This window comes from Rissa tridactyla, chromosome 2, assembly GCF_028500815.1.
Source record: "Rissa tridactyla isolate bRisTri1 chromosome 2, bRisTri1.patW.cur.20221130, whole genome shotgun sequence".
NCBI classification, from domain to species: domain Eukaryota; kingdom Metazoa; phylum Chordata; class Aves; order Charadriiformes; family Laridae; genus Rissa; species Rissa tridactyla.
The window spans coordinates 89632012-89645260 of record NC_071467.1 but is presented as its reverse complement, the minus strand read 5'-3'; the positions used below and the strand labels follow the sequence as shown (position 1 = coordinate 89645260).

Sequence of the window (13249 nt, the reverse complement as noted above, 5' to 3'; positions counted from 1 at the left end):
GTCAACTTCTAGTGAAACCTAGAAAGGCAGACAGTTTTTTCCTGTCTCCACTTTGTCCCCACTTTGTTACCAGGTGTGAATCAGGCATCAGCCTGCTTCTGGGGCAGCTGGTACAAGCAGGCCAGTGTGAGCACCTTTAGCCTGTTGGTGTATGGGAGGAAGGCTGGCAGCCCTCTCCCCTCCGCCCTCGGCTTTAGGAACCCATGTAAATACACGTGAATAAAAAATAGAAATGCAGTGCTGTAGAGGCAAAAGTGGTCAAATGGAAATAATGGCTTCATATTGTTTGGGAAAAAAAAAAAAAACCTGCATGAATAGTAGATGTTATCTCTTTAGGGAGAAATCAATGCCTCTGCTATAAAATGCATGTTCTTTGGCAAAAATGTCAGCTTCTCTTTCACTGAATGGGCTGTGTCTGAAGCACTCTGTTAAATGCTGCTCAGGGAGGATGCAATCCTCTTAGAAAGCGGGCATCCCACTGGTCTTGGGTTTCAGCAGCGCACTCAGAGCTTTTAGTTTGTACATGAAAAGCTTACTGGCAGCAGCTTCTGCGCAGGAGGACCAGGCATAATTGGATTTGCTATCAAGTGGGAAGTAGGTAAGGCCTTTAGAAGGAGCTAAGAGGCTAATGTATAAGATAAAATATCACAAGATTTATGTGTATTTCTCTGTTTCCTTGCATAAATCCCTTTGGTGTTTCCATGGAACTTGTGAGGCGTCTTGCAATGAGGGTGAGGGAGGGTGTACAGGCAGGTGGTTGGACGGGATGGACAGAAGATGTTCTGCACTGGGATGTGAAGAAACAGAGTGCAGGGCTCTCTCTGGATCTCAGTAAGAAAGGCCTGATAACAAATAGCTTAATAAAATAGCTGTTTTAATAAGATAAAATAAAAATAATAATACAGATAGCGAGTGAATCATATGTGCCTTCAGATGCTGGGTACCCTGCATTCGTGCAGCATCGGATGGAGTCTGGATGGGTTTTCCCATGGTGCTGCACAGATCCTGTCTGCGGAGAGGTTCCCCCTTTTTGGCCATTCAAGCTATTATATGATTTTCTTTCAAGAAATCAACTCTAGAAATCGTTTCTACTGTCAAACAGAATGGAGGTTCACATGAGAACTTCCTGCTGCACCTGTAGATAAATATGAGGACAGGCTGGCACCATAATCCCTGCTATGGAGTGGGAGCTGCCTGCAGGCTCCTCGGTTACTACAAGCTGGCTGGGTTTGTCCTGAGACCAGAGACTTGTGCAGCACAGCCTGAAGCCGTGCAAATGGGCAGCAGCACGGACCTGGGCCTGCTCAGGTTAACTGCCACGTGGATCACCGGCTCCTCGATGTACGGTGGTCTGCTGGTCAGGATCAGCACGGGCGGCCTGCTCAAACGTGTTTTGGTGGCTGTGGGGCTCTGCCACTAGGTACCTGGCCAAACACAGCACGTGCTGCCTGCTCTGGGTGCAGCTGGCTGGAAAATGGTTGCTACGGTTTAGGGTTGGCACGTAGGATCACAGAACAGAAGAGCACCTGTGGCGCAATATGATATATCCACAATACTCCAGCTATCTGGATCCAGTTTGATGTATGACATAAATCATCATACGCTTTGCAAAGGTGAGGGCTGACTTGCCCCATAGGTAGGACATTGTTACTTCGAGTCAGCACGTGTCCCCTGCAGTACTGAAATAGCGGAGACTTTAAAGATGGTGCATTTCCTTTCCTTCAAGGATCTCTGTCTTCCTTATTAAGCTGTTTCTGTTTTAAAGGCTGCTGCATCATGTCCTGCTGGCTCTTCAGGCAAAACTTACTCCCTTACTTACTCCCTGCTTACTGCAGGGGGGTTGGACTAGATAACCTTTAAAGGACCCTTCTAGCCCAACACATTCTATGATTCTATGACCCTGCCCCTGCGAGATCCCTGCATCCAGCTTCTCTGCGCCGCTTGGAGCGGGCCCAAGGGACGGCTTCAGAGCATGGCCGCCTCCCTCCGGGCCTCTGGTTGTCCACAGTAGCTCTTGCAGTAGTAGTTTGCATGCAAGATCTGCTGTGTGCAGCCCAGTTATCTTAATTGTTTCTCTCTGTTCAGTGAATTGGCAGCTGGCAGTTAGCTTGCCCGCTCCTTTTTCTCTCATCTCTGCTATCTAAAGGATTTACATAAATATCCGAAGGCACTTTGCTGTTGAATATGCGAATGTGCTGCATTAGGGACGCTGGTTTGTGGAAATTAAAAGGCTATTTTAATGCCTAGGACTTGACAGTCCAGGATTAGGCCATTAGCAGTCAGACCACTTTCTGTGGTTTCACTGATGTCCTGCTGTTTCCTCCTTTGCGTGTTTGTAAATCTGAATACAAAAGCATCCATGTACTGGTAGGTTTTTGCAATGTGTCAGTAGAGATGCCTTTTTGCTCTCTTTGGCCTGTGGAAGTGTGTGTCCCCTCCCTTCATTTCATTATCCTTTAAAGAACAAAAATTCCACAACTTAAAACGAGCCTCTTATGGACTTTCATATTCCTTTTTCTTTCTTTTGGAGCGCCTGATGCATGCAGCAGTGCTTTTTAATGCTTCTTAAAAGAAAAAAGGTTGTAAAAATAACGACCCTACGGCTAGACTGGCTGATTTACAATCCGACACTGTAGTCAGAAAATCCAAAACCACAAAAACCTGCTTGAAATTTAGACACTCAGAGACTGAAACTCCTGGCAGTGGAACAGCAGGAGAAAAGAAAGTAGATCAAGTCGGGAGAGGGAATATTGAGGATCCTGGGCTTTAAGAAGCCGTAATAAACCCTTTGGTGTAGGTTTATTTGGAATACCTTTTCTTTAAAAAAAAGCACAGCTTTAGCACGCTAAGAACATCACTAATTTTTTTAATCTGTAAACAACATGCATCTTGCTTCAAAATTATGAAAATCAAGTTTCATAGGACTTGCATGTTTTAGTAGCTTACCTGTGAAAATATTTTTGGTAAACAATTAAAATTCAGGCCATCTAAACAGATTAAGGATCACTGAGTTACACACCAAATCATTTAATCTTTGAAACTTCGGTCTTTGATCAAAACTAAAACATATGCAAAGGACTGTCTTCTATATCTCATAATATGTGCTTTCAGTCTGTCTTTGGCAGATACAGTAAAACAATTCTTTCTTTTGAGTAGGCACATCTAAAGAACTGGGGTTGAACACATTTTGAAAATGGAAACAATCAGCTTCTGGCTATTGAAATTCATGTAAATATGTAATTTGGTAAAATCCATAGAACTGTAACACATTTTTTTCCTCATCATTGCCCCTCGTAGCATCATGTACTCTTTACTGCACAGCAAGTTCAACAGAAAGTAAACATCATAGTTCCAGACTTTGATTTTTTGAAGTATTTACTTGGTCAATTTTTCCACGCTTTGCTGAATGAACTCACGATTTTGCATCATTGCCATTCACTTTCTTTATGATGATTCTCTGCTCTTGATGGAGAAGGGGGAAGGGCCTATATTGTGTGTTTCATTCTGATCCTACAAGGCCATGCACCATACCTTCAAAAGAAATGATAGAGCAATAAAGTTAGGCTAGTTTGGGATTGCTGTATCATTAATATAAAATCTCTGCACTTCTGAGTTGCTAACTGGGGTGGATTTTATGTGGAGCAGGCATAAGCATGCAATCATGTTTCTGCTAAATTAATAGTGTTCAGTGCAATATCTGTGTCTCTACTTTCCTGTTACCCACCTCATGCTTTCTGAGGTGACATCTCTGTTGTACGGTGGCAATGTTTGAAGACAGCTCTCATGGGAGACTGACTTTGTGAAGCCTGTTGCTACTTTGAAAAAGGCTTTGAAAAAGTGTTGTTTGATTACTTGTGTAACTTTTGAATAGCAGCCCTGCAAAAACATCAGGCCAGTCTTACATCTTCACTTTCAAGATGCCATTTTGCCAGCAGCAATGATGTGGATCAAAGCAGTAATAGCGGGTCCTGTAAGTGCTATTTCAGCTGATTGCAAAATTGCCGGACTGGAAGCGATCTTTCCTCCTTAGTGTGGCCATCTCGCGGAGGGATGGGTGGCAAATAGAGTTTGAACGTATTCAACAACTACTGTTGCTGGCAGTCTTCTCCCATGGTGAGAACAGAGAGGCACTGGTGCCTGCCTCACTCAGTGCCCAAGTGGCAGGAGGACAGGAGTGGGTGGCCGAGGCAGAAGAGGTTGCTGGAGTTATTTGGACGGTGGCAGCCTGATGCCTCTTTCCCTGCCAACTATTTTTAAGTTAGAAATAGCAAAGCAAGTGAGAAGGTCTGCATTACGTGGTGTTCAGGAGAAGGTGACCTATACAAAATCCTAGTAGGCTTTATTCAGATAGCCCCAATGAGGCAGGACAAGGCCATCATGTGGTTCAAGGGATGTATATCCTTATCCTCGATAGCTTTTTTCAGTTTTGAATGAGCAGGAGGAGTTGGTCCTTTTCTCCCTATCCCCCAAGAGCCAATACAAAAAAATTAGAAGACTCAAGTCTGCTGAGCAGCTACTGCTGAGTTGCTGCTGCTGGTGGATGTGAGTCACTATATCTCCTGCGAACCTTGCCACTCTGGGAGCGTTGTGGGATGCACAGTTCTAGGTGTTTTTTTCTCGTGGAGAGTGTGAAAAGGCAGTGATAGAAGGATGTAGATGTGCATGAGCTGACAATAGTCAGGTACGTGGAGTTTATGTTGAAGAGATTATTGAGTCCTGCAAGAAATTAAGTTCTCAAGCATGAGTAGTCTGACAGTTTTACATACAGGGATATGTGTGTGTGTGTGGAGTGAAGCGGCTGAAATAAATTTCTTTTCATCTGACAGTGATCTAGGCAAAGATCTCAGCCTTTCTCTTTGTACATTGCATCTGCAGGTCTGTGATGCTTCCTTGACTTTCATTATTAAATCTGCAGCATTTTAAGTGTTAAACTACTACAGATCCTAAGGGGTTACTCTTTGTAGTATAATTCTGGAAAATTTACTGTACAATAAAATGACTATAAATCACTACCCCAAATAACCAGGCATGATAAAATTAACAAACTAGCAGTGGTGGATACAGATGTATTTGCAGGACATCTCCTTCTCTTCCAAGATTATTTCACAGTTTGACTGCAGCATGCTACCTGTGCCATTGGGAACGGTAATTTCTGCAGTGTGATGATAAACAAGAGTCATTGGCCAAAAAGAGGTCCCCTCGACATTGCTATGGTAAACATACTTCATCACAGTCTTGTTGTTAGTGCTGTCAAATAGCTTAGCTTATATCAAGCCTGCATGATGTGTTGGAAGGATTAATTTTGTCAGGTATACTTATGACAGGGGTAGCTAACATCTCAGAAGGGATAGTTTACAAGCACTTGCACAATTAGCCCGATCATTTTGTTTCATAGTTAATTATGTTTATTCATGGATGAAGCTGTGATTTCTGTCTGGAACTTGAAAGTTAATCTCTGATAGCTATCATGAAAAACAAAATTGCTCTGCTAGAACCACCATTCCTTAGAAACAAAATTGCTCTGCTAGAACAATGTAACCTGAAGTCTTTAGAATCCTGATGATACTGTCTTAAACCTCGGAGTACTATACTTTACAGTGCATGTGTTTTGCAATACTTTCAAGACAAGAAGAGGAGGACAGAGTCCACTGACTGAATTATCTTTGTGTGTGTTTGTTAATTAGCAGGACAGATATTTTTACCTGTTATGGAAAAAGACTTTTGATTTTACTAGTTAAGACTATTCCTCTTGAATTCGGTAGCATTGCATTTTGGTGATGGGTAGCTGGGAAGAGCACATACATACATAACTTAGTTTTCTATATAGAGTTCAGAATCTTTCTAATAATGATCAGTAAATTCACTTCATTACTATTAATTTAACTATTGCATGGATGTGTGCATTGAGTGACCTTGAGAATACATTGGTATTCTAGTAGTGCCTATGGCACATTGCATACTAGAAGATGGGGAAATAGCTCTGATCAGTTTATTCTTTTCTTATACTATGTCTGGTATTCAAAACCTTTTAAATAGTGTAAGTTAAAATTAAGTGGTGCTAAAAATAGTTCACACTTGAACTTCTCAGATTTAAATTTTCCTCGTGGTTTTGCTGTTTGAGTCTCGCAGGTTTTATAGAATCACCGTTTCTAAAGTTCCTGCCTTCTTTCTGTCAGCAGCTTTCCACTTCTGTTCATGGGGCGGCTTTGTCTCTTTACGCTTTCTGCTGCATCTTGCAAGGGGCTTCTTTTAAATCTCCCGTCTACTTTGGCAGCTTTAGGAAGTGAAGCATGATCCTGAACAGATGATAAACTGCTTATGGTGAGCTATATACATTCCTTAGCCAAGAGATAATCATCACATTTGGTAACTCTTCTTTCTAGGCTGGTGTTAGATGCAAAATTTCTCTAATCGTTTCTTTGAGCTTTTGTTTAATATGGAGGCAAAATCTCTAAGATGACAATCACACCTTGCATTCAGAGTGAAACTTGCATTTTGATACAGCTGTATACAAACAGACCTTAATTTCCGCTGGAATTCATAAGCTGTACAAAAACAACCTGTAGATAGTTGTAAATTCAGCATCTTGAAAAGCATGCCTATGGAAGTAAGGTAGAATGTGTGGTATGGCGTTAACTATTGAAAATTAACAATGCACCTTCTAATGGTAACCCATTTTGATAAAATAATTGCTTTCTGCACTTGACTTACTGAAACTTTACTGCTTAAAACCCCCATTTATTGTCTTACACCATCCATGTACAGAGATCCCAGGTGCTGTCATCTAAGAAAGAACAGGTAAAGACTATTGTTCAATAATAATAAAACGATTCATTGAGAATAAAAAGATAATTAAGGGGTTTATAGCTAAATTACTAAAGATACAAAGTGAAAGGTAAAAATAAGGCTTTTTAAGCTTATTAAAAATTTGCATTGAATATGACAAGGATAAAATCCGCAGAAAATAGCGTGTGTAAAACAATAGAAATGAAATAGTGAACATAGGAACATCTTGGATGTATTTAAGTCCTAAATAAAGCTGCTTAATTTTTATTCCAGGTTTTTTTAAAATCCTTACCTAAAAGGGAAGATACCTTTTTTTCCTCCACACATGGTGAAAACTCCTACCTTGGTTTGGTGTTTTGCTCCCTTTCCCCTGCCAAAAAACTTAGCAAAACTTGGGGGTTACAGGTTTCCTTGAGGCAGTACTTGGGTCCGGTTCGCCTAGTTGAAGAATTGATTCTCACTTGAGTCATCATCAGCCTTGGTGCGCTCTTGCTGGCTGCATGCTGGTAGCCCTCGGCCTGTGGAGCTGTACTGTTGGCTTTCATAGGGACGTGTCATGAAGGTGCAGGAACAGCCAAGATTCAATCTGCTATTTTTCAACTCTGTTCTCTGTAATCCTCCATTCTCCCCACAGACTTAAGGTGATCAAACACTTTGATCATCTTTTCCTCCCTTCTTCCTTTTCCACGGGACCTCTCTCTGCCTATGTGTTTATGGATACCATCCTTCGATTATGTTCTAGATTGAAGAGTGTCAGACATTTTTAGTACAGTTATTTCATTTACTTTTCTCAAAAGTAAGATATGTTGTGGCTGCTATTATCCAATATGTTTTAGAAGACTCCTGCACAATACTGTACTCTGAACTGAAGGAAACAGTGTCAAAATATACCAGGATGTTATTACTAATAAAAATTCAGATTGTTCAGGCACAGAATCCTTTTAATTTATTTCAGGGCCCAAAAGATGATATGTATGTATTGTTGATGATGCATCAGCTGCATCTGGGTGGCAGGCAGAAGTGGTTCCCAAGCATTTGATGGCAGCAGCAGGAATGAGCATTTCCATGATCAAGACCTGCCCCTGTGGTTCAGCTGAGTGAGCACGCAGGTGACTGCTGCTGATTTTAAAGAGTAGAAGTGAGACCTCAGGGGTGGTCCTGATGTGGTACAGCCAAAACACCTGAAACATGAAGTTGGTTGTTGTGTATGAGGCTTGTGAAGGAGCATGTGTGAGGGAGGGAGGCGTGTAGCTGGGCCATCATGTGCTGGGGATACTGAGGAGGTGACGCTGTGCCATGGCCATGTCATGCAAGGCGTGAAGGAAAACTGCTGCATGCGTTCATCAGCTATCAGAAAGTTGTCACCCATGATAGTTTGCCTGTTGTGCCTAGAGTGACAATGACTGTGTTGTGGCTTATAACTTGCCCAGGGTGAGTCTGGGATCCTCTGGCCTGCCACTGTCCTTGGAAAAAAAAAAAGTGGTACATGAAAAACAGCTCCTTCTCTCTTTGTTTGGTGGAGGTTGGTTGACTGGCTTGTTTCTCCATGTTGCCACTTTCTGTGAGGGAAGAATTCTAGCAGTTGTTTAGGTCGATGACTAAATTCATTAAAATCAATGAGATTTTTAGCACTGAGCTTCGTGTAGCCAGGTAACTGTGTTATCCCCTGCTCTGGGCACTCTGCTCACAGCTCCCTGTGTAACAGGAGACGAGCTCTTATTTTTCAAAGTGAAGATTGTTAGGCATCATCTACTCTTGGTGTGGAACCTGAACAATTCGTCCTACACTGACAGGCTTATGAACTGCTTACAGCCGTCTACCAAATCAGTTAAATTGCTTAATTCTTTTGTGTGTGGTGCTTCTTGTCCAGAGCAACGGTCAATAATAGTGCACTAAGGAGATCATTTTCAGCAGTATTAGATAGGAACCCCTACATGAAAGAAATATCTCTTAATGCAAAGATCTTAGGATAAGTTAGTCAGCAGCAGTGTTGACACAGGTGTGAAGATTGAATGTGGAGGAATGGATTAGTTTCAATTACTTTTAATGAAGTTCAGAATACTTTGGTATGTTTCATTCCAGAGTAATTTTTTTATTACAAAGTTAATTTTTTTGCCTTTTCCTCTGCTCATGAAAAGAAGAAACGTTAATATCTTTTTACATTGTTGTACAGACCACTCTCTGATTCTGAGCAAATCAACTTTTTAAAGAAAACGAGACTATATATTCAGCAGGAGAAGTACGATGAAGCGGTAAGTCTGGTTTTGCTATATGCCTTCTAGAAACTTTTTATAGCAACTTCTGTTATATATAAATACTTAGATTTGTTTAACTTGAAATGAAACTGGGAAATAAAACTTTTTCCCTTCCTTATTATGCACATCGCACTTATTAACACAAATAAAATCCCACTGTGAGTTTCCAAAGTTTTGCATTTTGACATCAATTTGAAGAATAATACTGACTTGCTGTATTTTTTTCGTACTTCTTAAACTGTTTGTTTCCATTCCATAGTATACTAACACACAGTGTATGTTTTTGTTTTCCACTGTAAAAAAGGGTAAATTGAGAGAGAAACTGTGGAATGTAGTTCATGCTTACACTTCCTAGGCTGCTAGTTGCATGAAAAAAAAGTAGAATGTCTTGCTCCCTTATAGGTCCTGCTTCATTTTGTTCTTTTACCTGAATCAGCTGTTCTTAGTTTTAATTTCACATTTCAGTTTGTCAGAGACAGGGAGCCATATGTGGAATACATTCTGTGCTTCCCAGTTGTGGTACTGCTTTCCTAAGCGTTTGCTACCGTTCAGTGCGCGACAGGCTACTCCATGGGTGCAGTTTGCCAGTGCTTGCATTCTGACATTCGCAGAAATAATTTGTGGAGCTAAATGATACAAAGAAGTCAGTAATTTTAACAGGTTTATTTTGGTCACTGACTTTTGTGTTAAAAATTACACTACGAAGTTGAATATGTAAGATTACATTTAACCTGCCAGATGCGTGGAAGAATAATTCCTTTATGTGTTAGGGTTCAGCTCTTCTTTTTCCCTAGTATGTTTCTCAGGGTAATAAATTACTATTTTATGCACAGGACAGCTAAATCTATTTTATACCTTGTGCCTTATAATTTACCTCATTGTAAATTGGAAACAGCTCAGTTTAAATCAGTGGATCTGTTTTGCTGGGGGAGCAGGTTTTCTTTTTGTTTTCCTAATACTACTTCTTGGCTGTCACACGTCTATTTATAGGAGGCATTTTATACATTTCAGCAGTAGAAACTGCGAGTTTGTGTTGTTGGTTATATATGAATTTTACCGCTTGTTCACTCGAGTGCCCCATGTGTTCGCGTTCACTCTTGGTCACTAACAGATGGGGCGTGTGCCTGTGCCCTGGCTGTCCTCAGCTTCCCGTAGCACAATGCAAAAAGGTCAGTGTGTTACCTGGGATATAGATGATTCTTTGCCTCCTCAACTTTGCAGCTCTTTGCTTTGCAAATATGTGTTCATAATTGGGTGTTTGACCACTGTCAGACTTGTGATCTCTCCAGTAGTTGACATACACATTCGGTTAAGTGATGCTGTTAAGTCCCAGCTGGATACCTGGACATATAAAGAAGCATCGTCATGTATGCTCAACTTCTTATTATACTCTTCCATACAGATTTTTTAATCTGTGACCACAAATTACACAGCTGAGCTTCCCATCTTTGGGTAAATCACAGGGGTCAGCACACCTCTGTGTAAGGAATGACGTGTTGGGGAAAAAACATTGTCTTTATCATGGTGTAAGGGGATGTGTGGTGAGACTGCATACAACCCTTCTTGTATCCAAATGATTTGCATACTGAGAGCCCCAAGCAACTGCTTTGTGAATGAAACTGGGACTCCAGTTCTGTCTCTGAAATCACCTTTGGTCCTTAAGCAAAGCACTGGGGGTATCAGATACTACATCAGGCCTGAGGAAGCGGGTATTTCAGGCTGTGGAGAGTGACCATGTTTCAGCTGCATCCATAATCCTCCTCCTATGTAAATGTTGTGCCTTCAGAAGCACGTGACTGTTTTTTTTGGGGGGTCACTTATAGTTAAATATATATATATCAAAGGTTCATGGGAAAAACAAGTGGCATGCTTGGTAGTAGGTGGTGCGTAAGGTGTGCGATCTGCGTAGCTTTCACCATCTGACCGCTGTTGTGGCCAGGGATGATGGTGGAGGAGCCAACTGATGGTTGATGTTATGTAGAACAGGAGTCCAAAGCAGTGTGTACTCCAGCAGTTGGTGTTGGCCAAAACACTATACCTGAGCGCAGAGAGTATAGTGCCAAGAGTGGTGGTGCAGCTTGAGCTCTGGTTGCTCTCAGTAAGGTTGATTTGTGGAACGGAACTTACACTGTTCTAAACTGTTGCTTATATGTTTCGCCTGCCTCTAGGTATCCCTGTGCAAAACCCTGATTAACCTTGCTTTGGAAGGCTTGTCTTATTACCATACCTACGATAGGTTATTCCTGGGTCTAAGCATTGCAATGGGTTTTGTGGGCTGGACAACATACGTGATTTTGGTGATTATCAAGACGCATACCAATTTGACCAAGACTGTCCAAACTAATAATCAGGTAGGTTGCAAACATGCAATGATTTTTTTTTTTTTCTATCAGTTTTCAGCGTTGTATGTATGCTTAGTCTCTCTGTGTGGGAGACCAAATAGTACACCTTCCACTTCTTTTGACTGCCTGCGGAAACTAGGAAGCTGTGGAGTTTTGTAGCTACTGTAATCCTGCATAGTGTTACTGTTTGGTCCGTTTATTAGGGTCAGTATTCCTAAGCTGTTTGAGTCTGAACGTGCAGTACTGTGCTTTCTCAGTTTCTTCCTTCCTATGGCTGTGCATTTTACTAGATGCTAATGCAAGTATAAGCAAACATAGTGATTTAAAACTATTAGAGGGTCTGTCTTTAACCAGAAGTCAGTTTTCAGCATTAATTAAAGTCAGCACTCTGTTGTAACAATACTTGTTTGGGAAAATACAGACTTCAGGCTTCCATTTTGATTTTTGTTCTTTACTGTAAGGCAAAAAAAAAATTTGTGTTTCTTGTAAATTATTTTATTCCTGTCCTCTTTGGCAAGGTGAAATCAGTTTTCAGAAGCTGTGCAGTCCAGTCATGGCATTTTTAAAATGTATAACCCGTTTTAATAGAAAGGTGAACTCTGGTTTCACAGATTGGCTTGCTCTCTTGTTCTTTGTGATTTGCAAGGGCGCAGCAGAAGACATCAAAGATGAAGGGAACTTTTTCACAAGATTGTTATGGTTTGATTTTTCACGAAGTACAAAATCTTAGGGAATTCATTTACTTTCAGTCATTCATCAGGAAAAAGATATACCTCAAAAAGGTGAACAAGCAAAAAGATAGCATTTCATTAGAGAAGAATTAAAGCCTTGGAGGGGGGTGAAATCTCCCAAACTTGAAGAATTTTTTTCAGAATAAAAGGAATTGTTTCATTTGGTAATGTAAATGAGAATGAACACTCACTTAGCATCTTTACTGCCTTCAATATATTACTCTGAGAAAATTCCTATCGTGCTATCTTGAGGTTTTTACTACTAGCTGAAATGAGGTAGTCTTGGCCTTTAATGAAAATGATCAAACAAAATTGAAATGGAAAATATTCATAAGTGCTGTACTGCATGATTTAGGTTTTCTTTCATCAAATAACTGAGAAGAAATAATCCAAGATGCTTGTTATGTTAGATATGAAAAAAATAATTACAGTAAATCAGCTGAGTATTGGGCATATTAATAACTACATTAAGCAAAAACTTCACATTTTGAGTTGACAGATTTTCATTTGGTATATTGATTTTACTTGTTGAAGACAAATTTTATGCTAGTGACACTAGCATCGTAGAAGAAAATTAGATTTCTTAGTTCTTTGTCTATAGAATTTTTCTTTCCCCAGTTTTAGTAAGAGGCCCTTTTCTGTAGAAACCTTTTTTAGTGTTCTTAAATACTTAGGGAATCACAGTGTGAGGCTAATGCTTCATATATGGAGGTTATTTGGTTTATAGCTAATATTGGAGCTACTTAAAGAATTTTGCTGAGAACCTAATCTACCGTTGACGAGTAGTCTTCTGCAAAGCACAGCCTTACAAAATCTGAAAGGAGCCTCTGAATAATGAAACTGCATATTCTGTATATATCACCTTTAAAAGTTTTTGGCTTCTATGCTGCATATGAAAAAAACTCTTTTTCTTTTAGAATAGTGTGCTGTTTTGCTTAGCAAGAAGCCTAACCTTTTAATCTGTTTTTAAACATCCACAGAAAATGCAAATCTGGCTTCCATTTTCAATGCATGACCAACTATATTGGATTCTATAATATTTATGTCTCTATATGGAATAAAATGTTGATTGTATGTGTTTACTCATTCAATGATAAATTATATTGTGTGCATATCATATCTATACATACTCGTT

The 13249-nt window shown here is 40.3% G+C and overlaps 1 protein-coding gene across 5 annotated transcripts in view; it reads left to right on the top strand.

Annotated features, from left to right (window-relative positions):
* The window catches only part of PIGN (phosphatidylinositol glycan anchor biosynthesis class N), a 109706-nt gene that overhangs the window by 54648 nt on the left and 41809 nt on the right, over positions 1–13249 (top strand). For all 5 annotated transcript variants that reach the window (XM_054190420.1, XM_054190423.1, XM_054190419.1 and 2 more), the window contains exons 13-14: positions 8960–9038; positions 11210–11392. In XM_054190420.1, the coding sequence (XP_054046395.1) occupies positions 8960–9038; positions 11210–11392 (262 nt within the window). The remainder of the gene's footprint in view (positions 1–8959; positions 9039–11209; positions 11393–13249) is intronic.